Raw genomic sequence first — 25,710 nt, forward strand, 5'->3', positions numbered from 1 at the left:
TCTCCTGCAAGGCCAGGGGCTCCTTCAGGATAGTCTCCTCCTCAATTGTGAGATTCTCCTGCAAGGTCAAGGACTCCCTCAGGATGGTCTCCTTTTCAATGCTGGGCTTCTCCTGCAAGGCCTGTGGCTGCTTAATTAGGGACTCCTCTTCAATGGTGATGTTTTCTTGCAAGGCCAACTGCTTTTTCAAGAGGAACACCTCCCCCTGAGCAGTGGGCTTCTTCTTTAAAGATAATTGCCCCTCTATGCTCACTGCCACCTCAGTGGAGAGCTCTTCCTTCAGAACCAACGGTTTCTTGAAAAGGAATTCCTCTTCAGTGGTGCTTTTGTCCTGCAAAGCCAACAGTGCCTTCAAGGAGTCCTCTTTGTTATCAGTCTTCTTCTGCAAGGCAAAAGACTTCCTGAAGAGGGACTCATCTTTGTTGGTAGGTTTAACATGCAGTGAAAATGGCTCCTGAAATGGGAATTCCTCCTCAGTGGTAGACCTCTCCTCCAAGGTCAATGGCTCCTTAATATATGATTCTTCTTCAGTGGTGATATTCTCCTGCAAGGCCAATGGTTTCTTTGAGAGGGACACCTCTTGCAGAGTGGTGTGCCTCTCTTTCAGTACAGATGGATCCTGGAAGAGGAACTCTTCAGTTGTAGACTTTTTTTTAAAGGGCAACAGCTCCTTAAAGAGTGACTCCTCTTCAGAGGTAGTCTTCTCTATGACCAGTGGCTTCTTTAAGAGGAACGTCTTCCCCTGAGTGATTTGCCTCTTTTTTAAAGATACCGGTGTCTTGGTTAGAATTGTCTCATCAGTTGAAGACTTCTTCCTAAATGACATTGGCTCCATAAAGGAGGAGTCCTCACCTTCACCAATCATATTCTGCAAGTCCAACTGTTCTTGGAAGACAGGCATCATTTGAGTGGTACACTTTTTCTTCTTTAAAGATAATGACTCCTTGGTAGAGATTGCCACATCTGTGGTATGTTTCTTCCTAAATGACACTGGCTCCATAAGAAATTCATCTTTACTGTCTATATTCTCCTGCAATGCCCATAGCTTCTTTAAGAGGACCACATCCCCCTGAATGGTGTGCTTCTCTTGCAGTGCAGATGGTTTCTTCAAGAGGGACTCCTCCTCAGTGGTAGGCTTTTTTTTAAAGGACAATGGCTCCTTAATGAGTGACTTCTCTTCAGAAATGGTCTGCAATACTAGTGGCTTGGTCAAACAGGACATCTTACCCTGACTGGTACACTTCTTCTTTAAAGACAACAGCTTATTAGAGGAGGTTGCCTCCTCAATGGTACGCTTCTTGTTAAAAGCCAAAGGCTCCCTTAAAAGGGACTCCTCCGCAGTTGGAGTCTTCTGCAAGACCAACGGCTTCTCCAAGATGGACAACTCCTCCCGAGTGGTGTGCCTCTCCTGCAATGCTGATGGCTCTTGGAAAAGGGACTCCTTAGTGGTAGGCTTCTTCTTAAGGGATAACGGCTCCTTAATGAGTGACTTCTCTTCAGAGGTGGTCTTCTGTAATACTAGTGGCTTCTTCAAGCGGTACCTCTTCCCCCGAGTAGTATGCTTCTTCTTTAAAGGTAATGGCTTCTTGGAAAGGGTTGCCTCCTTAGTAGTATGCTTCTTCCTTGAGGAAATTGGCTCCATAAGAAATTCATCTTCGCCATCCTTTTTCTCCTGCAATGCCTCTGGCTTCTTCAAAAGGGTAACCTCCCCATCAGTGGTGTGCTTCTCTTGCAACACAGATAGCTCCTGGAAGAGGGACTCCTCCTTAGTGGTAGGCTTCTTTTTAAAGGACAATGACTCCTTAATAAGTGCCTTCTCTCCAGAGATGGTCTTCTGCAATACTAATGGCTTCTTCAAGTGGGCTATCTTCCCCTGAGTAGTGCACTTCTTCTTTAAAGATAATGGCCTTGTGGTGAAGGTTGTCTCCACTGTGGTAGGTTGTTTCTTAAAAGCCAATGGTTCCTTAAAGACAGAATCCTCTTCAGTGTCGATCTTCTCCTGAAAGGCCAATGATTTCTTCAAGATGGACACCTCTTGTTCAGTGGTGTGCTTCTTTGGCAATGCAGATGGCTCCTGGAAAAGGCACTCCTTCTCAGTGGTAGGCTTTCTCTTAAAAGACAACAGCTCCTTAGCGAGTGACTTCTCTTCAGAGGTGATCTTCTGCAATACTAGTGGCTTCTTCATACAGGACATCTTCCCCTGAGTGGTACACTTTTTCTTTAAAGATAACAGCTTCTTGGTGGGGGTTGCCTCCTCAGTTTTAGGCTTCTTCCTAAAGTTTATGGGCTCCATAAAGAAAGAATCCTCTTCAACACTGATGTCCTGCAATGCCAACTCCTCCCTCGTGCAGGACTGCTTCCCCTGATGTGTGCACATATTCTTTAAAGATAATGTACTCTTGTTGATGGCTGCCTTCTCAGTTTTATGCTTCTCCCCAAAAGTCACTGGCTCTACAACATCACTGTCAGTCTCATCCTGCAAGGATAGTGGCTTCTCTAAGAGGGACACCTCCCTCTGATTTGTGCTCTTCTTTAATGACCCCTTGATGAGGATTGTATCCTCAGTAGTGGGTTCCTCTTTTAAAATGAATGGCTTTTTGAAAAGAGATGCCTCCTCAGTAGTGGGTGTCTTGGAGCTGGTAGATATCTCCAGAATGAATGGTTTATCTATAATATTTGGTACCATGGTGGTTGAGACTACTACTGGTGAGAGTTCCAGCTTATTATACCTGTAAAGGAAACAATGTCTGGGTAAGAAGAATGTAGTTCCTAGAATCCTCACCTACCATCTCGTTTTGTCACTCTACTTACTAAATGTATGGAAGTGGAAAGGGCTTCAACCCCAAGAGACAGACTAGAGGGTAAAAATCAACAGGTACCATAGTAAATCAACTAAGTAGCACACAGTATAGTTTCTATGACCTAGGTCCCCATACTTTTCCAAAAAATTTCCCCTGAAATCCATGTTATTTATGCTTTCTCATATATGATTTATTAACTTTATTTATATACAAAGGCTTTTATTATAATACTTACCACATTGTATGAGTGACTGGCTTATATATGTCTCCCTCACTAGCTGCATTTATCTGTCTTTGTCTATCAGCACCAGGCATCTGATAAAATTCAGGTTGAAATTAATATTGTTTAAAGGCTTATGAGAGAGGATTATAAGAGAGGCTTATAAAAGGCTTATAAGAGAAAGTTGGGCTGGTACTTATTGTTCATGGTATCTAACCATATTCCTTTCACTCTAGGCTATTCACAAGATGCTTTCCTAGTGGAGATAATAAAAAAGACCAAAATAAACATTTGTTCACACGTGTCAGATGTAAAGCTTTGTTTTGAATAGGACTGCATATCCAATCAGAGTGACTAACCTGGTGTGACCAAATCTCTGGATGACTAGAAATCAGAATAAGAAAAGGGAGAGAATTAAAGGTAAATATGATCAGTCTGAACAAGAGTAAGTACCTTCAAAAGACTAGATATTATATGATTCCTTTTATATGAAACATCCAGAGGAGACATATCCATAGGGGTATATCCATAACAGAAAATAGGTTGGTGGTTGCCTGAAGCAATTAGGCAAGAAAATAAAATAAAAGGGATCTAGATTGGAAAGGAAGAAGTAAAACTACTTATATTAGCAGATGACATAGTCTTATACATAGAAAATCCTAAGGAACCCACACACAAATACTATTAGAACTAATATACAAGTTCAGCAAAGTTCTATGATTCAAGATCAATATACAGAAATCACATGTATTTCTATATCCTTGCAATGAACAACATGAAAATGAAATTATGAAAACAATTCCATTTACAATAGAATCAAGAAGAATAAAATGCTTAGAAATAAATTTAATAAAAGAGGTGAGAAATTTATACTCTGAAAAGTACAAAAAAAAGTTAAAAGAAATTAAAGATCTAAATAAATGAAAAGACATTCCATGTTCCTGGACTTAGTATTAAGATGGTAATACTCCCCAAATTGATTTACAGGTTCAAGGCAACTTCTATAAGAATCCCAGTTGGCTTATTAGTAGAAATTGACAAGCTGATTCTAAAACTTATATGGAATTGCAGGGAACCCAGAAGAGCCAAAACAATCTTGAAAAAGAGGAACAACGTTGGAGGGATCACACTTCCCAATTTCAAAACACACTACAGAACAACAATAATCAAGATACCAAAGCAATTATACCCCAATAAAGATGTAAAAAAATAAAAATAAATAAAAAATAAATAAAAAAAAAATAATCAAGATACCATAGTACTGGCATAATGAAAGACACGTAGGTCAATGGAATAAAATTGAGAGTTCAGAAATAAACACATGTACAGTCAGCTGATTTTCAACAAGGGTGCCAAGACAATTAAGTGGAGAAAGATTAGTCTTTTCAATAAATGGTGCCGAGGCAATTGGATATCTATCAATACATGCAAAACAATGAAGTTAAACCCCTAACATACACCAACAATAAAAATTAACTCAAAATGAATCAACAATCTAAGTTAAGAGCTAAAAATTTTAAACTCTAAAAAGAAAAAAATCTTAAAAGTAAATGTTCATAACCTTGGATTTGGCAATGGTTTCTTAGATTATGATACCAAAAGCATAAGCAACAAAAGAATAAATTGGATTTCATTACAATTAAAAACATTTATGCCTCAAGGAACACCAAGAAGAAAATGAAAAGACCTACAGAATGGAGGAAAAGTACTTGCTAATCATATATCTGATCAGGGACTTGTATCTAAACTATATAAAGAATTCTTACAACTCAATAATGAAATGATCAATAACCAAATATTTTAAATCAGCAAAGGATCTGAATAGACATTCCTCCAAAGAAGATATGCAAGTGGCCAATAAGCACATGAAAGATTCCCAAATCATTAGTCATCAGAGAACTGCAAATCTAAACCACAATGAGATACCATCCCACACTCACTAGAAAGGCCATTTAAAAAACAAACAAACAAAAAACCCAGAAAATGGCAAGGATGTGGAAAATTCAAAACCCTCATCCACTGCTGGTAGGAATGTAAGATAGTGCAACCCCTATGGAATACAGTTTGGCAGTTCCCCAATGAGTTCAACATAGAATTACCATATGACCCAGCAATTTCTAGTTACATATGCAAAAGAATTAAAAACAGGTGTTCAAACAAAAATTTGTACACAGGTGTTCACAGCAGCACTATTCACAATAACCAAAAGGTGTAAACAATTCAAACGTTCATCAACTGATGAATGGATAGACAAAATATGGTACATTCATACAATGGAATATTATTTGGCAATAAAAGAGGATGAAGTACTAATACCTGCTACAACATGGATGAACCCTCAAACATCATGCTGAGTGAAAGAAGCCAGATACAAAAGACGACACATTGTACAATTCCATTTCTGGGAAACGTCCAGTATGGATAAATCTATAGAGACAGAAAGTAGACTAGTGGTTGCCTACAGATGGGGAGGACTGAGAGGTGGTAGCTAAAGGTAGAGTTCCTTTTGGGGTTGATGAAAACATCCTAAAATTCACTGTGGTGATGGCTGCATAACTCTGTGAATATACTAAAAACCATTGAATTGTACATTTTAAGAGGGTGAATTGTGTATGTGAATTATATCTTAATAAAGCTGTTACCAAAAAAAAACCCACTTAGAATAATGTGTGATTACAGTGAACTCTCAATAGATGTTAGCTATTAGCTCTAGCACTATTATTAGGGTCCATTTCACTGAACTCTGAATGAGGACAAGAATGTTTATGGCATTTTGTGAGGATTTCCCTGCTAAAGTCAGAATGGTGAAAGAAATTCAAAAGAAAATAGCACAGGGAATTAAGGTCAAAATACACATGCAAATCCCAGGAATTTCATTTCAGCAAGAAACTGAGTGGGCTAAATGCTAATCTTCTGGTATGATTTCTTTCTGCTGGGTAATTAGCAAAGTGTCCTGTGGACCTGGCATGTTAATTTTTAGGAGTTCCCCAAACTTTTCCCCTTACCATTTGGAACCCATGCTTAGCTGGGTTATAGCTATCTAGCTGATCTATTCTATTCTTCCAGAAAGAAGTAATTCCCACTGGAATGAGGAGAGGATATAAAAAGGTCTCACTCCACTTTCTAACTCTTCTTCTAATAGAAGATTTCCTAGGAGTAAATCCTTTTCCCGATCCTAGATGAGAATACTCCTATCTACTTGCAGAACCTGTGATCAGTTCCCTATAACAGCGGACAACACACATTTCTGGCCTAAGGAGATAGTAATTTCTCTACAGTAAAAAGGAACAAGCCTCCCCCTAAGGTTTCTAATGGGATAAGCAGACTGGCAAGCTATCAGCCAGCTGCTGAGAATCCCCTGAAAAGTTAAGTTGCATCCACACTCTCAACCACAGAGTAGCTCAGTCAAGGACTGAAGTACTAAAATAGAGAAAGATGAGCACAAGAACTTTTGGCAAATTCCTCAATGACAACAGCTCTTTCAATATGCACACACCATGTGGGTGGGTGACAGAGGGAAAGAGGGGGAGGGGGAGGGGGAGGGGAGGGGGAGGGAGAGAGGGAGTGAGGGAGTGAGGGAGTGAGGGAGTGAGGGAGTGAGGGAGTGAGGGAGAGAGGGAGAGGGGCAAAGAGAAAGAGAGAGAAAGATTGGGGGTGGTGGTGAGATGAGGCTTATAATTCTTCAGCAATTTAGTCCATCTAAGCACCCGGAGTTAATGTAATACTCACCACTGTAGCTCACTAAAAATGTTCTCAATGGGGACAAAAGGCAGTCAAAAGGATGTCACACCCTCTCCTTTACCATATAAAACAATGCCATCTGACTACCCTCGTACTCACCCACGAGCACGTGTGTTCCTGTTTATCTTCTTGGAAACATCTTTAACAAACTCATTACTGGCTTCTTTCTTGGGCTTGGCAGGTTGACTTTGAGAAGCCTGCAAGAAAAAAATAAAGGTGGGGGGGCTGGTCTGGAGGAGGAAGCAAGGAAATGGAGAGAGAGAGAGAGAGAACCTCAAATTAACCAATAGGTGGTTCTCACAGGAAGGTCCTGACACACATCCACACCCTGGACACCTTGTTTGGGTGTTCCCAGGAACATTGATCAAAACATCTTACAACCAGTATGGTACTGGTGCCAACTAGTCATGATGGAAGCTAGCAGTACAGTAGTCCTGGTGCATATTAGCTAAATAGCAGCCCTAAGTGATTTCAAGATACATATGATGTAGTTCTGATCTCCAATGTCAGGCATATGGCTGGTAAATTCTCAAAAAGATGTTTTGTAAACATCACATTCCATTTTGACCCCATAAGATGTTCAGAGGGGGGAAAAGGTAATATAACTGGCTTTGCTGCCTGAGTATACCAAGATCAACTAGCTTTTCAGGATAGACCTCTAATACAACACTACCTGTGATACATCTATCCCATCTCACTGAGGGGATATTTATTTAACATGGGGCTCTGGAAAGCTCCACCAGAAACTCTAATCATGACTAATTCTATTAAACAGTAGAAGAGATCATGGGACTGTGAATAATGTCAGTAAAAATAATCTTAAAGGTTATGCCTTTAAAATGAAACAAATGGAATCTAATTATATTCCAAATAAATACCATAACCACACTGAAGGACAAAAGAAAGAAAACAGAAGGAAATACAAGATAATAAACAACTAATCCAAGTAAACACAGACTATACACCCTCACCATATACATCCTCAGTCAGGATGTGTTTGTGGGATGGTGGAGAATATTGCAAATAAATCTGGAACTCTTTTTAGTAGGTGTGTTTATTATGGTGGTGTGGAAGAAGTAATTCTGAAACTCTTTTAGATGTATTATAGTATTGAGTAAATGTGTTGATGATCTTGTGAACCATGGTTCTCATTGTAGAGAAGGAACATATAAACACGGATTGAGGAATACAAGAAAGAACCCTGTACGTTTTGGAATGGGAGTTGTGTGGACTCATGATTTCTTAAATAGGTATATGTGTATATACATCTGAGTATACAGGAGTGTGTGTATTTGTATATATAGATATATGTGTATATATATATGTTTAAGTACAGATGTGTGTGTATCTATATGTATATATACATGCAGACATTTCCTAACTCTGTCTGCAGAAAGGGCAGAAAAAGCAGACACCCCAGTAGCACACCTAGCACTGAGATCTTGGTCTCTAATACCATTCCCCATTAAAAGGAACAGGAATTCTTCACAGAAATGGTTGACTCCATGCCAATAAAATAGGTACAAGAACATCCTGGAACATCCTGTTATGCTGGAAAGAAAATGTTCAAAAAAATGATGATAGTATGTCACAAAGACACAGTAGTCAGATTAAGGGGGGCCCTAGTGACCAAATTTGGGACAATTTGAGCACCAAAATAATAAAATACAATACTGAACAAGAAACCACTGAAAAAACAGGAATTCATAAGTCTATACCAATAATAAATAAACAGGGAAGAAGGGAGGCCTCTGCTTGTAGACTGATAAATGGGGAGCAAGTGCTAGAGTTGGAAAAATCATCAAAAAGATTGTTAGGCAAAAATCATCAATGAATGCTAAATCTAGGGGACATTTTGATGAAGAGTGGCTATTTGGAGGCTCTTAAGGGTGTGTCCCACAGATTATTAGCTGCAAGAGGAAAAAAAAATAAACAGTAATTATATAGTGGAGAAACCAGACAACATCTTGACTGGGTGATCAAAATTAACCTCACCAATGAGGGACAGATGGATGTCATGTGCCTCCAGATGTGATACTCTAAGGACAGAACATCACCTATACAGTACTCCAGCCAAGCATATATAACATCAATCTAATCACATGGAAACATCAGACGAACACAAAATGAGGAATGTTCTATTTTTAAAAGGGGGGTTGGGTGGGACTGTATTCTTCAAAAATATCATAAAAAACAAAGAAAGGCTATGGAAGTGTTCCAGATTAAAAGAAGCTAGAGACATGACACGTAAACGACCCTAGACTGGATCCATTACTGGAGGGGAAAAAGTGCTTATAACATTGACTTTACAAAGTCAATGGAAAAAAATTGGAATATGGACAATAGATTACATAAAAACACTATATCAATGTAAATGTATAAAGTTGTTGACTGCACTGTGTTTATATAAGACTATTTCTCTGAGGAGAAATAGTATATAGAGACTCTTTCTCTATATACACTGAAATACCCTAAGTACTTCATGGTAAAGGACCATGATGTATATAAGCAGATAGGATAAAATGTTAGTAATATGTGAATCTAGGTAAACAGCATATGTGTGTTCTTTGTACTGTTTTTTATTTTTGCAACTTCTTATAAATTTGAAATTATTTCCAAATGAAGTATAAAAAAATTATGCCTTTGTATCATCGTATCATAATAAGCAACTACAATCCAACAGGGAATTCTTTCTTAGGCCCTGAAGTTGTTGTCCACTTCTGCTCTTCAAAGAGCTTGACACAGTTTGCATTTTAATTTCACCTAAAGTTTTACAAACTCCTTATGTGTCAGGCTGAGATCCAGCTTTGGAAAAGATGTGCGTTCTTGGCAGGAGAGAGGTGGAGACCCTAATCCCCAGGGTGAAACTTTCAACTTGCCATATGTGAAGGTTCAAAGCACTAATATTTTCAGATCTAAGCTCAAGGGGACCTTTACCAGTATCTCCCCATAATTCTTTCACCAAAAAATAGGAAAATAGAGATGACAATCCTACTGGCAAAAAATAATTTAGGAAATAGACTTTATCTCCTCATCCACTGGCTCTGGACCAGCTCTAACAAATCAAAAGTCCTTCCCATGCTGAAAGGATAAAGGAGAGGGAAAAAAAGAACACTCACAGCAGACTAACTAATTAAAACAGATCAGCTCTTTTGGCAAGCCAGGACCTCACTGTGGTGAATGTTGAGGAGAAGACAGATATGGGGACATGAAAACGAAGTAATACTGACAGGAAGAAGCAAATCATCATAAAGGGAAACCCCAAAATTCAGAGAGAAAAGAGTCCTCAATCCTCAAAGAAATGAGCTCAGACGTCTGCAGAAATGCCCAACCCTGGAATGGCTTAGGTACACTGTAATGATAGAACTTTGTCTGGAAAGCACCAAAGATCATTCAAGGTGACCAGGACTTGAACACAAAAGGGAAATGGGCTTTCTGAGCTTCTGAAAAGCTAGAGGCAGAGATACTGCTCAGGGATGACTTGCATCCCCAACCCTGGACAAGTATGTGGCCTAACAGATGTTGAATTCAGTTGGAGAATCAGGAGGGTCCTAGCATGTGTTTCCTATTAATTTATTTGTGTTTGTTCTTTATGAATGATGACATAAACTTCACAACAAAAAGAGGACTGAGACATGGCAGGAAAGTTTTTCATATGCGGTTAGACTTTGCTTTGCACAGTGTCACTGGACTCCCATCAGGGACTCTGGAGGCCAAGGGAAGCTACATTAAGATGAGCCGCATCTGCTTCTGATTTCTGTGGCTACCTTATTTCAACCAAGTTTCTAGAGCCATGGTTAAATAAGTCAGGAAATGAATCTAACCTTACAGGTCTGTGTGGGAGGTAGCTCTTTCAAGCAATCTAGAGTAAATCTGATTATGCAGGAAGCTGTAACACAATCATACATGTTGTAATCTGCATGGGGAAAAGACTGTTTTAGCACAAAGGTGGTCACATAGCATCTAAAGAGCAGAGATACAAAGGGGAGAACTTTGCCAATGCTTATCCAATCCTGCCCAAGGGGGTAAAATATTATCTAGCAGATGTAAGAATTCTGGTAGCCACAGAAGGACACTATTATAGAGGGCAGGATAGGGTCCACTAGGGTTCTCTGTATCCTAGATGAAACAGACTTCAAAAACAACATTGGGCAAGTCTTTATCTGTGAAGTGGAGATAATTATAGTATCTGCCTCAAAGGATTTTATGAGGATTAAGTGAGTGGATACAGGGAAAAATGCTTAGAATAGTGTTTGACACGTGGTAAACACTCAGGAGACATCAGTTATTATTATTTTCTAAGACAAAAGATTACCTCTGACTCAATTCTATATTCAGTTAGTAACTTTCTAACTAGTAAATTTTTTTGCTGGCGCCTTAATAACATCAGAAGGGAGGTAACTTGGAAGTGAACTCAGGAATTCTAGTCAAAATTGAGTTTCTAGATCTCCATAGTTGAAAACCAGATCATGGAACTGTGGTCATCAATGGTTCTGTACATCAGACGACATTTTTGATTGTCACTATGACTTGGATGCTGCTGGAACTTAATGCTAGGGACCAGGAATGCTGGCTGAAGTCAGTCATATACAATAGAAAAACTTTGCTGTTCAAAATGTCCATAGTGCTTGAACTGATAAACACTGCCCTAGACTACAATGAATCTACCAAAGTACTTACCTCCAAGGCCTATGCAACCAGCTGAGCCACCTCTGGACTTTATCTAAATGCAAGATCCCAAAGTTCTCATATTTCTCTACAATTTCATACCTGATAATCACTCATACTGCTTCCAGAGAGCTCCATCAATTAATCCAGATGGTATGTGGCAGCAGAAGAGCCACTGCAGTTTCTGAAATTGGGTCATTGATTCCAAATAAAATTGGCTCTCAACATTCTAGAGAGGGTCAGAGTTTGGTAAACTGGAAAGGTCCCTCAAGGAAGAGGCTGTCTAAACCTTATGCAACACCATGGCAGAGAACTGGACTGGCATACTCACGTTGGTGAGATCTTCAAAAGCTGACCTCGTTTTGAGTGGTCCCTGAGGTGAAGATGGAGATATCTTTGCTTGGTAATTCTCCTCTCTCTAAAAAAGTAAAAGAGGTAAATGCATATATCCAATTGTGAACAGTCTTTTCAGGGACGTCAGGTCATCTTTGGGGCTCAGGGGGGGAATGGCTGAATCTCCAAGCAACTGTAGACGCCTATAATAAACCCCAATAAACTACAACAAAAGGAAATTTTGGAACCCACTGCTTAGACAGTCACTGAAGGAGGTAATCATTGATGATAGGGACAAGGCTGGGAGGAGAAAAGATAACTGTCAGTGTAACTCTCAGAATGAGTAAACTAGCTTGGTGAAGCTAATTTTCTCTTACTCCTCTCATATTCATGGCTATACTAGCCAAGATTAACCATCACCACCCCCACCACCCTGCAACTCCCAGTCATTCCTTTAATATGGACATTCCCAGTTAAATTAGTTCAATAATTTAACAAAATTTAAGTGTCTCTTATGTTAAGTAGTTGATTTAAGACATTCTCAATAAGGACAATAACACACATACCTAGATACTGATCCAGGATCAGCTCTTTATTAGCTATTGACCTCGCACAAGTCACTTAGTTTCTGAGACTCAATTGCCTCATCAGTAAAACTGGAATAATAACCTACCGCATTTGAGGACCAAATAAGAGAAAACATGTTTTTTAAAAATCTATATAAAGTATAAATGGGCAGAAATAGTATTTTAAAAGTATATAGTCCAGGCTGATGGGTGGGGCTGGGTTTCCTCCCTGTTAGTTGTTTGGCCTGAGGCACCTCAACACTAGAGCCTACCCGGCTCTTTGGTGGGGCTAATGGCAGACTCTCGGAGGGCTCACACCAAGGAGTACTTCTCAGAAATTCTGCCAGTGTCCTTGTCCCCACAGTGAGCCACAGCCATCCTCCGCCTCTGCAGGAGACCATCCAACACTAGCAGCTCCACATGTATGAAACTTGGAAGCTGTCACTCCACCCTAATAACAACTAGAAAATCAACAACTCTTACTGGATCTGTAAGAGAAGGTGGTGGACACAGGGCAAATTGCTGCCTCCAAGATTGAAGAGACAGTTTTTTGGAATCGGGAAGATGGGGGAAGAGTAAGACGCAGAGATCACCTAACTCCCCACAGATACAACAGAAATATATCTACACGTGGAACAACTCCTACAGAACACCTACTGAACGCTGGCAGAAGACCTCAGACTTACAAAAAGGCAAGAAAATCTCCACGTAGCTGGGTAGGGCAAAAGAATAAAGAATAAACAGAGACAAAAGGATAGGGACGGGACCTGCACCAGTGGGAGGGAGCTGTGAAGGAGGAAAGGTTTCCACACACTAAGAAGTCCCTTCGAGGGCAGAGGCTGCGGGTGGCGGAGGGGGAAGCTTCGGGGCCGTGGAGGAGAGCACAGTAACAGGGCTGCAGAGGGCAAAGCGGAGAGATTCCCACACAGAGGATCGGTGCCGACTGCAACTCACCAGCCCGAGAGGCTGATCTGCTCACCCGCCGGGGTGGGCGGGGGCTGAGAGCTGAGGCTCGGGCTTCGGTCGGATCCCAGGGAGAGGACTGGGGTTGGCGGCGTGAACACAGCCTGCCGGGGGTTAGTGCACTACGGCTAGCCGGGAGGGAGTCCGGGGAAAAGTCTGGACCTGCCGAAGAGGCAAGAGACTTTTTGTTCCCTCTTTGTTTCCTGGTGCGAGAGGAGAGGGGATTAAGAGTGCTGCTTAAAGGAGCTCCAGAGACGGGTGCAAGCCGCAGCTAACAGTGCGGACCCCAAAGACGGGCATGAGACGCTAAGGCTGCTGCTGCCGCCACCAAGAACCCTGTGTGTGAGCACAGGTCACTATCCACACCTCCCTTTGGGGGAGACTGTGCAGCCCGCCACTGCCAGGGTCCCGGGATCCAGGGACAATTTCCGAGGGAGAACGCATGGCGCGCCTCAGTCTGGTGCAACGTCCCGCTGGCTTCTGCTGCCATAGGTTCGCCCCACATCTGCACCCCTCCCTCCCCCCGGCCTGAGTGAGACAGAGTCCCCGAAGCAGCTGCTCCTTTAACCCCGTCCTGTCTGAGTGAAGAACAGATGCCCTGCGGGACCTACACGCAGAGGCAGGGCCAAATCCAAAGCTGAGCCCCGGAAGCTGTGGTAACAAAGAAGAGAAAGGGAAATCTCTCCCAGCAGCCTCAGAAGCAGCGGATTAATGCTCCACAATCAACTTGATGTACCCTGCATCTGTGGAATACACGAATAGACAACGAATCATCCCAAACTGAGGAGGTGGACTTTGAGAGCAAGATTTATTATTTTTTCCCCTTTTCCTCTTTTTCTGAGTGGGTATGTGTATGCTTCTGTGTGAGATTTTGTCTGTATAGCTTTGCTTTCACCATTTGTCCTAGGGTTCTATCCGTCCGTTTTATTGTTTGTTTTGTTTTTCTTTTAAAAAAATTATTCTTAATAATTATTTTTTATTTTAATAACTTTATTTTATTTTATCTTACTTTATTTTATTTTATCCTCTTTCATCTTTCTTTTCTTTCTTCCTTCCTCCCTCTCTCTCTTTCTTTCTTTCTTTCTACTTTTTCTCCCTTTTATTCTGGATGAAAGGCTCTTGGTGCTGCATCCAGGAGTCAGTGCTGTGCCTCTGAGGTGGGAGAGCCAACGTCAGAACACTGGTTCACAAGAGACGTCCCAGCTCCACATAATATCAAATGGCGAAAATCTCCCAGAGATCTCCATCTCAACACAAGCACCCAACTTCACTCAACGACCATCAAGCTACAGTGCTGGACATCCTATGCCAAACAACTAGCAAGACAGTAACACAACTCCACCCATTAGCAGAGAGGTTGCCTAAAATCATAATAAGTCCACAGACACCCCAAAACACACCAACAGACATGGACCTGCCCACCAGAAAGACAAGATCCAGCCTCATCCACGAGAACATAGGCACTAGTCCCCTCCACCAGGAAGCCTACACAACCCACTGAACCAACTTTAGCCACTGGGGACACACACCAAAAACAATGGGAACTATGAACCTGCAGCCTGCAGAAAGGAGACCCCAAACACAGCAAGATAAGCAAAATGAGAAGACAGAAAAACACACAGCACATTAAGGAGCAAGGAAAAATCCCACCAGACCTAACAAATGAAGAGGAAATTGGCAGTCTACCTGAAAAAGAATTCAGAATAATGATAGTAAAGATGATCCAAAATCTTGGAAATAGAATGGACAAAATGCAAGAAACATTTAACAAGGACCTAGAAGAACTAAAGATGAAACAAGCAACAATGAACAACACAATAAATGAAATTAACAATACTCTAGATGGGATCAATAGCAGAATAACTGAGGCAGAAGAACAGATAAGTGACCTGGAAGATAAAATAGTGGAAATAACTACTGCACAGCAGAATAAAGAAAAGAGAATGAAAAGAATTGAGGACAGTCTCAGAGACTTCTGGGACAACATTAAACGCACCAACATTCGAATTATAGGGGTTCCAGAAGAAGAAGAGAAAAAGAAAGGGACTGAGAAAATATTTGAAGAGATTATAGTTGAAAACTTCCCTAATATGGGAAAGGAAATACTTAATCAAGTCCAGGAAGCACAGAGAGTCCCATACAGGATAAATCCGAGGTGAAATATGCCAAGACACATATTAATCAAACTGTCAAAAATTAAATACAAAGAAAACATATTAAAAGCATCAAGGGAAAAACAACAAATAACACACAAGGGAATCCCCATAAGGTTAACAGCTGATCTTTCAGCAGAAACTCTGCAGGCCAGAAGGGACTGGCAGGACATACTTAAAGTGATGAAGGAGAAAAACCAACAACCAAGATTACTCTAAACATCAAGGATCTCGTTCAGATTTGATGGAGATATTAAAACCTTTACAGACAAGCAAAAGCTGAGAGAGTTCAGCACCACCAAACCAGCTTTACAACGAATGCTAAAGGAACTTCTCTAGGCAAGGAACACAAGAGAAGGAAAAGCCCTACAATAACAAACCCAAAACAATTAAGAAAATGGGAATAGGAACATACATATCGATAATTACCTTAAATTAAATGGATTAAATGCTCCCACCAAAAGGCACAGACTGGCTGAATGGATACAAAAACAAGAACCATATATATGCTGTCTACAAGAGACCCACTTCAGGACTAGAGACACATGCAGACTGAAAGTGAGAGGATGGAAAAAGATATTCCATGCAAATGGAAACAAAAAGAAAGCTGGAGTAGCAATTCTCATATAAGACAAAAGAGACTTTAAAATAAAGACTATTACAAGAGACAGAGAAGGACACTACATAATGATCAAGGGATCGATCCAAGAAGAAGATATAACAATTGTAAATATTTATGCACCCAACATAGGAGCACCTCAATACATACGGCAAATACTAACAGCCATAAAAGGGAAATCGAAAGTAACACAGTCATAGTAGGGGACTTCAACACCCCACACTCACCAATGGACATATCAACCAAAATGAAAATAAATAAGGAAACACAAGCTTTAAATGATACATTGAACAAGATAGACTTAATTGATATTTATAGGACATTCCATCCAAAAACAACAGAATACACATTTTTCTCAAGTGCTCATGGAACATTCTACAGGATAGATCATATCTTGGGTCACAAATCAAGCCTTGGTAAATTTAAGAAAATTGAAATTGTATCAAGTAACTTTTCCGACCACAATGCTATGAGACTAGATATCAATTACAGGAAAAGATCTGTAAGAAATACAAACACATGGAGGCTAAACAATACACTACTTAATAACGAAGTGATCACTGAAGAAATCAAAGAGGAAATAAAAAAATACCTAGAAACAAATGACAATGGAGACACGACAACACAAAACCTATGGGATGCAGCAAAAGCAGTTCTAAGAGGGAAGTTTATAACAATAAATTCCTACCTTAAGAAACAGGAAACATCTCGAATAAACAACCTATCCTTGCACCTAAAGCAATTAGAGAAAGAAGAACAAAAAAACCCCAAAGTTAGCAGAAGGAAAGAAATCATAAAGATCAGACCAGAAATAAATGAAAAAGAAATGAAGGAAATGATAGCAAAGATCAATAAAACTGAAAGGTGCTTCTTTGACAAGATATACAAAATTGATAAACCAGTAGTCAGACTCATCAAGAAGGAAGAAGACTCAAATCAATAGAATTAGAAATGAAAAAGGAGAAGTAACAACTGACATTGCAGAAATACAAAAGATCATGAGCGATTACTACAAGCAACTCTATGCTAATAAAATGGACAACCTGGAAGAAATGGACAAATTCTTAGAAAAGCACAACCTGCCAAGTCTGAATCAGGAAGAAATAGAAAATATGAACAGACCAATCACAAGCACTGAAATTGAAACTGTGATTAAAAATCTTCCAACAAACAAAAGCCCAGGACCAGATGGCTTCACAGGAGAATTCTATCAAATATTTAGAGAAGAGCTAACACCTATCCTTCTCAAACTCTTCCAAAATATAGCGGAGGCAGGAACACTCCCAAACTCATTCTACGAGGCCACCATCACCCTGACACCAAAACCAGACAAGGATGTCACAAAGAAAGAAAACTACAGGCCAATATCACTGATGAACATAGATGCAAAAATCCTCAACAAAATACTAGCAAACAGAATCCAACAACACATTAAAAGGATCATACACCATGATCAAGTGGGGTTTATTCCAGGAATGCAAGGATTCTTCAATATATGCAAATCAATAAACGTGATACACCATATTAACAAATTGAAGGAGAAAAACCATATGATCTCAATAGAGGCAGAGAAAGCTTTCGACAAAATTCAACACCCATTTATGATAAAAATCCTCCAGTAAGTAGGCATAAAGGGAACTTTCTTCAACATAATAAAGGCCATATATGACTAACCTACAGCCAACACCGTCCTCATTGGTGAAAAACTGAAAGCATTTCCACTAAGATCAGGAACAAGAAAAGGTTGCCCACTCTCACCTCTCTTATTCAACATAGTTTTGGAAGTTTTAGCCACAGCAATCAGAGAAGAGAAGGAAATAAAAGGAATCCAAATCAGAAAAGAAGAAGTAAAGCTGTCACTGTTTGCAGGTGACATGATACTATGCATGTCACCTGAGAATCCTAAAGATGCTACCAGAAAAGTACTAGAGCTAATCACTGAATTTGGTAAAGTAGCAGGATACAAGATTAATGCACAGAAATCTCTGGCATTCCTATACACTAATGATGAAAACTCTGAAAGTGAAATCAAGAAAACACACGCATTTACCACTGCAACAAAAAGAATAAAATATCTAGGAAAAAACCTACTTAAGGAGACAAAAGACCTGTATGCAGAAAAGTATAAGACACTGATGAAAAAACTAAAGATGTTACAAGTAGATGGAGAGATATACCATGTTCTTGGATTGGAAGAATCAACACTGTGAAAATGCCTCTACTACCCAAAGCAATCTACTGATTCAGTGCAATCCCTATCAAACTACCACTGGCATTTTTCACAGAACTAGAACAAAAAATTTCACAACTTGTATGGAAACACAAAAGACCCCGAATAGCCAAAGCAATCTTGAGAACGAAAAACAGAGCTGGAGGAATCAGGCTCCCTGATTTTAGACTATACTACAAAGCTACAGTAATCAAGACAGTATGGTACTGGCATAAAAACAGAAATATAGAGCGATGGCACAGGATAGGAAGCCCAGAGCTAAACCCACGCACATATGGTCACCTTATCTTTGATAAAGGAGGCAGGAATGTACAGTGGAGAAAGAACAGCCTTTTCAATAAGTGGTGCTGGGAAAACTGGACAGGTACATGTAAAAGTATGAGATTAGATCACTCCCTAACACCATACACAAAAATAAGCTCAAAATGGATTAAAGACCTAAGTGTAAGGCCAGTAACTCTCAAACTCTTAAAGGAAAACATAGGCAGAACACTATGACATAAATCACAGCAAGATCCTTTTTGACCCACCTCCCAGAGAAATAGAAATTAAAAAAAAAATAAACAAATGGGACCTAATGAAACTTCAAAGCTTTTGCACAGCAAAGGAAACCATAAACAAGACCAAAAGACAACCCTCAGAATGGGAGAAAATATTTGCAAATGAAGCAACTAACAAAGGATTAATCTCCAAAATTTAGAAGCAGCTCATTCAGCTCAACAACAAACAACCCAATCCAAAAATGGGCAGAAGACCTAATAGACATTTCTCCAAAGAAGTTATACAGACTGCCAACAAACACATGAAAGAATGCTGAACATCATTAATCATTAGAGAAATGCAAATCAAAACTACAATGAGATATTATCTCACACCAGTCAGAATGGCCATCATCAAAAAATCTAGAAACAATATATGCTGGAGAGGGTGTGGAGAATAGGGAACACTCTTGCACTGCTGGTGGGAATGTGAATTGGTACAGCCACTATGGAGAACAGTATGGATGTTCCTTAAAAAACTAAAAAGAGAACTACCATATGACCCAACAATCCCACTACTGGGCATATACCCTGAGAAAACCATAATTCAAAAAGAGTCGTGTACCACAACGTTCATTGCAACTCTATTTACAATAGCCAAGAGATGGAAACAACCTAGGTGTCCATCATCAGATGAATGGATAAAGAAGATGTGGCACATATATCCAATGGAATATTACTCAGCCATAAAAAGAAACGAAATTGAGCTGTTTGTAATGAGGTGGATGGACCTAGAGTCTGTCATACAAAGTAAAGTAAGTCAGAAAGAGAAAGACAAATACCGTATGCTAACACATATATATGGAATTTAAGGGAACAAAATGTCATGAAGAACCCAGGGGTAAGACAGGAATAAAAACACAGACCTACTAGAGAATGGACTTGAGGATATGGGGAGGAGGAAGGGTAAGCTGTGACAAAGTGAGAGAGTGGCATGGACATATATACACTACCAAACGTAAAATAGATAGCTAGTGGGAAGCAGCCGCATAGCACAGGGAGATCAGCTCAGTGCTTTGTGACCACCTAGACGGGTGGGATAGGGAGGGTGGGAGGGAGGGAGACGCAAGAGGGAAGAGATATGGGAACATATGTATATGTATAACTGATTCACTTTGTTATAAAGCAGAAACTAACACACCATTGTAAGGCAATTATACTCCAATAAAGATGTAAAAAAAAAGTATATAGTCCAATATGTTTTTAAACCTCATAGGGGAAATTTTGTATTTTAAGAAAGGAGTTTGGTAATTCATATTAATCTCTTTTAGTGTATACAAGGGAGAGATGGGGGAAAGGAGGAAGGGTGAGTATTTTGGATCAAAGGGAGCTTCCTTTCTAGGTAGTGTTTATCTACACATGCCTTACCCCACTCCCAAATGAGCAAGACTATCTCTGTGGGGTTAGAGGTTAAGGTAAATCACGCTGTAGGGCTTTTCTGTTCCCTAACAGTTTTTATTTGGTGAAAGTCTCCTAAGTATCAGATTTCCTTTATGAATTGAGAACCCTGCCCTACCTATGTCAGAGAGTTGTTATAATATGAAGCAGAACATTGAGGTCAGACCATTTATTTTCCCTGTTCTCTATTTACATCATGGACAGTTAGCACATGACACAGTAAGTGATTACAAATTTAGAGAACTAGATTCATATTACAATAGAACAATCTAGCACAGTGGAGCAATCCTGAAAGAGCTGAGAATTACTTCTGTTTTTTAATTGATTAAGCTAAGAAATAAGTAAACTATTAGTCTCTTATCTAGTTCATGATAAATAATCCTAGTGGAAATAATTAGCAAAAAATAAATTACTATTTTCTCTCAAATTGGCTAAGAAATTAACTGTTGGTCTGTTATCCAATTCCTACTTAGTATTACTGGTAGAAATAACCAGCCCCAAATAAAATCAATGGGTGAAACTGAACTCAATAAAATTTATATTTGCAAGATGTGCCCTGAGAGAGTTGGATTTAGAAAAATAACTGCCACAGAAGAAAACTTACAGTGGCAGGACTCTAATTGGAAAATTTGATATGGACAAAAATCTGATCAATGTATCAAATCTTTCTTGCCAAATTTACATAGGAAAAACACATTTGGCCCCTCCAAGAAAATCATTTCAGTGAGACAAAAATGAAAATGATTAGAAAGTGTTTATCTGTGCTGAGAGAAAACCAATCAAGGAAAATAAATTGGCCTAATGATGTTTGCTCCAGGAAATACTCTTTTTTTTTTTTTTTTTTTGGCGGTACGCGGGCCTCTCATTTGTTGTGGCCTCTCCCGCTGTGGAGCACAGGCTCCAGACGCGCAGGCTCAGCAGCCATGGCTCACAGGCCCAGCCACTGCGCGGCATGTGGGATCTTCCCGAACCGGGGCACGAATCCGTGTCCCCTGCATCAGCAGGCGGACTCTCAACCACTGCGCCAGCAGGGAAGCCCCAGGAAATACTCTCTTAATGACAATTCATCAGGTTAGTAAAATTCTGATTAAAATATGAATGATGAGGAACATAGAACATCACAGGGTCGGAATGACAAACTATCCACAAGGTCAAAACAGCAGGCTTGGGCTTCCCCGGTGGCGCAGTGGTTGAGAGTCCGCCTGCCGATGCAGGGGACACGGGTTCGTGCACTGGTCCGGGAGGATCCCACATGCTGCGGAGCGGCTGGGCCTGTGAGCCATGGCCGCTGGGCCTGCGCGTCCGGAGCCTGTGCTCCGCAACGGGAGAGGCCACAGAAGTGAGAGGCATGCGTGCCACAGCAGTGAGAGGCACGTGTACTGCAAAAAAAAAAAAAAAAAAAAAACTCAAAATGGGCCCATTCTTCAAATTTAATAGCTGTAAAAAGCATTATAATACATTTGTTGACCTAGTCTTCATACTCTCCCCAGGATGTACCAAGCAGCCACCTGGCAAGGTGCTTTGAGCATCTCAGAGAGAGTAAGAGTATAGATGTGATCACTAATGAGAACTGAGTATTGTTTGCTTTTGAAGGTTATGGAGGACGGCCTTCATCTTAGCCATGTATTTACGGGAAAGAAGAGTTGACACTTTCCCCCTAAGTCCTAATTTGATGGTCTTCTCCAACTACAAGGTCTGCCACCCTTTCCCACTTTCTCAGATTAAACCACACATATTTCAAAAGATGTAGGGATGAGCATAGGGACTGAACCAACACAGGAAGAGCTTATATGAAACACTGTTGGGAGGGACAGCTTGCTCTAACCTTTTCAGATGGGCCATGATCGCTGGGCACAATTTTGCTGGACTGAGATTTCTTAGTCTCACGTCTGGAGCGTTGGGGTGGTAGTGGCAGTGGCATTTCTTATGGATTCAGCAGCATCTATCCAAGGCAGGGCTGCAATCAGAAAAGGACTCTTTAAAACACCATTCACCAGAAATATCAGAATTCTCTGCAGATCCTTGAGAAAACCCAGTCTCTCTGTAGCATCCCTAGGAGAAAACATACTTTGATTTAAGCAGATCTGGGCTCAAATCTTGGTTCTACCACACTTAACCATGGGCAAGTGACTTAAACTCCCTAGGCTTCAGTTATCTCATCTGTAAAATGGAGATAAGTATACGTACCTCTGCAGGGCACTGTTCAAATTAAATGAGATACTCTATGTGAAAAGCTCAGTACAGTGCCTGCCACCCCCTGTGGGCACTGGGACTGTGGCCTAGCCCCTAGTTTAGCCTAGGAACACTGGGGACAAATTAACAGTTTTGCATTGAAAATAATCAAGAACATGACAGATCATATAGTATGGAGGCTCGCTGGTAGGGTTAATGTTCTTTAAAAGGCATGGGGTCCTGGCCACAGCAATTATAATGATGCTACAGAGAAGGCAAAAGAATACACTGCGCGCGCACACACACACACACACACACACATGCACAATAGGCCAGAGGGTATTCAAAGGCTGCATTCAATCAAGAAACTGTAATCCAGTTCCAGACACCCAGTAAGAAAAAAATAAAATAAAAAGATAACAGCAGAAGGAACTAACTTGTTGAAAATCAATTGACATAAAAATTTAACAGTCATTACAGACCTTGGGAGAGTCCTACCTTCATCCTATCTCAGTGTGGGATCCCATTCTACATTCCTTAAATTTCTTTTAGTTTGTGAGTTCCCAATAGTTATGATATACTTATGTATCTTACAAGCAAATACATAATTAGGAGGAATCAGTTCTTGGATATCCAAGAGACCCTTCCCACTCAAATACAACTGCCCTTCCAACTCCACCGATATTCAGTGTCCAAGCTCAACTGCATTTGACAAAGAACAGGCTTCCATAAGAGAGACCCTAAAGGCAATGCACCAGATACTTCAGGCAATGGAGATACAAACACAAATAAATCATGTATCTTACCCTAGAAGTATTCACAGGCACAGCTCTAACAGTAACATAAAAATATGACAAATGATTTAAAAACGGTAGATAAAAAGTACTTTAGAAACACAATGGCAAGTCAGTAATCTTGTGGGAGATTCCATCTGGACTTAAACGACAAAAAGGTTCCCAAGTAGACAGGGGAGCTTTCCAGGCAAAGAAAGCCTGAGCCTAGGCAGAGGGTTGAACATGCAGAGCACAGCAAGTTTGGTAACATCCTGGAGTGCGGAGTATAAAGAATGTGTTGGGGAGGAGTTAGAAAGAGGCTGCAAGCTAGGCTGGGGCCACGCTGGTAAGACTGTAGAGAAGACTGCAGTTTGAGGGGAAGGTTTAAGAAAGAAGAAAGGCTAACTTGGGCTTTGCTTTGGATGGAGAATATTAAACATTTTGTTGGCAAGGAAAAGTTAGTACAAGTATGTGCCTTCACATTTACTATGTCAGTTAATCCTCCCAACAAAACTGTGAGGGTAAGCAGGGCAAGTACAATTCTTTCCATTTTATAGTCCCAGATGAGTTAAGTGACTTACTACACAGGACAAATTATTAAGCAGCATAGAACATTCAGCTCTTTCCAGGGCTCTTTTCTAAAATACCATGAAGTCTCTCTGATCGTATGCAAAAAAGATTCCAAAATAGCCTACAGTCCAAAGTGAAAGGCCATAGTGTGGTAGTATGAGGAGTAATGAGGAGTTAGAATGAATAGACTTTTTTTTAAGAAGCAATTGGGCTCCTAAATCAGCCAACTTAGCATCTTAGAGCCTCAGTTTCCTCATTCGCAAAAGAACTATACCACCTCTTACTTGCAAAGGTATTGTGTGGCTCAAATGTAAATTTGTACGTGCAAAGCTTAACCTGGTACTCAGAATAAATGGTGCATCTTATTCTCCTTCTCTTCCTCCAAATCCAAACCTATTTTCCATCTCATCCCTCAAAACTCAGCCAAGCAGCAATAAAGCTAAATTGAGTGAACCCACCCTTAACTGCACTGTATGAAAACCACTCACTCCACTATTATTATTCACACCTCATACAATTTTCTATGGATGACCAAAGACTCATGTTCTGAAATCTTTATCTTTCAAACGGAAAGAAAACATCAAACTGGAGTCAACAGGCCAGAAAACTTTCAGCTGATGACATCACAGGCTGACTAAACCTCAGAGAAAATAAGGTTTTTCAGATGATGGTTATGTATCACCTTCATTATCCTGAACAATAATCACTTGCTTTGGGGGACACAGACACTGACTTAAGTAACTAATTTCCCTGCCACTAGGTGGGGGGAGGGGATTGACATCACCAAAAACATGCTTTCATAAAAGGACACTCTGTAGAACACTCTCAACTTGTACCACCTACAGAACCCTTAGCCTTATTTGGACAAAAAAATTAAAATCCTTTCTGCTTTCCAGACTTTCCATCTCCCCTACATACACACTGATGAGTGTTGAAGACTCCATTGGGCATCCCAGGGCTGGTGCTGAAACCCACACAGGGGCAAGTTGGCCTTTTTAGAAGCCCAATTGCTCAGAGTCCAAAACTGTAGATCAAGACAATCTCAGGAAACAGTAGCGACTTCTTTTTATATATAAAGGCAGGTTACAGACAGCAAGACACTGGGGAGAGAAAGCAGCATGGTGTCAATGAAAGCAGCACTGAGCTGGGAAGGATGCCTAGGGTCTAGTTCTAATCCTGCCCTAGCTGGCTGAGTGACACTGGACAGGTCCCTTTTCCCTCTCCAGGCCTCCTTCCCCCACCTAATAAAATGAGATAGTGGGACCAGAGTCTCTTGGACATTTAAACCATGGTCAATGGACCAGCAATATTAGCATCACCTGGGAGCTTGTCAGCACTTTAAAATCTCAGTCCCCGAGGTAGGCCTCACCAAATCAGGAAGTGCAAGTTAATAACCCCAGGTGATCTGTATGCACTTTAAAGTTTAAGAAGCACTGTTCTAGGATCCCTTCAACTTCTGACATTCTAAGATTCCAAGAGGACCATAGCAGAGAGCAGTGGAAAGCCAGAGTTGGAGGGGTTGGAGGTGGTGATAGAAGAGAGCCAGTGGAGACAACAAGGGAGGAAGGACACATGTTTCCATCTTCCTTCATATCCTTCAACCTGTAGTTCAAAAGGCATCCCTCAAGTAGCATTCTCTAGCTTAAATACGTCTTGTGGATGAAATTGATCCTGCACAGTTTCGCTTGTGAAAAGACGTTATGTAAATGTACTCGCATTCAGGCATGTGTACTGGTAGCTCCATTTAAAAGCTGGGACCCAGTTTTGGTTTTTTGTTGTTTTTGTTTGGTTTTTTAGGTTTGTTGGTTTTCTTTGCTTTGCCATCTCACCCACTAATACACACTCCCTGCCCAACCTCGTACAGGGCTCTCTCCGCAGACTGCTGACTGACAGGAAAAAGCAAAGGTTTCGTGTCAGGGATCCCATGCATCCCGGCAAAAGAAGACAGTGAGTTACAAGTGACT

At 40.5% G+C, this 25,710-nt stretch overlaps 1 protein-coding gene across 1 annotated transcript in view; it reads right to left on the bottom strand.

Annotated features, from left to right (window-relative positions):
* Window positions 1–24,771, bottom strand: part of CCNB3 (cyclin B3) — a 53,783-nt gene extending 29,012 nt beyond the window's left edge. Inside the window, exons 1-6 of the mRNA XM_060138046.1 lie at window positions 24,665–24,771; window positions 22,057–22,188; window positions 11,762–11,848; window positions 6,862–6,959; window positions 2,430–2,729; window positions 75–2,273 (exon numbers count right to left, since the gene is read on the bottom strand). Coding sequence (XP_059994029.1) covers window positions 75–2,273; window positions 2,430–2,729; window positions 6,862–6,959; window positions 11,762–11,848; window positions 22,057–22,152 — 2,780 coding nt within the window. The 5' untranslated portion in view covers window positions 22,153–22,188; window positions 24,665–24,771. The remainder of the gene's footprint in view (window positions 1–74; window positions 2,274–2,429; window positions 2,730–6,861; window positions 6,960–11,761; window positions 11,849–22,056; window positions 22,189–24,664) is intronic.
* Window positions 24,772–25,710: the final 939 nt, after the last annotated feature.

Source organism: Lagenorhynchus albirostris, chromosome X (genome assembly GCF_949774975.1).
Source record: "Lagenorhynchus albirostris chromosome X, mLagAlb1.1, whole genome shotgun sequence".
NCBI lineage: Eukaryota > Metazoa > Chordata > Mammalia > Artiodactyla > Delphinidae > Lagenorhynchus > Lagenorhynchus albirostris.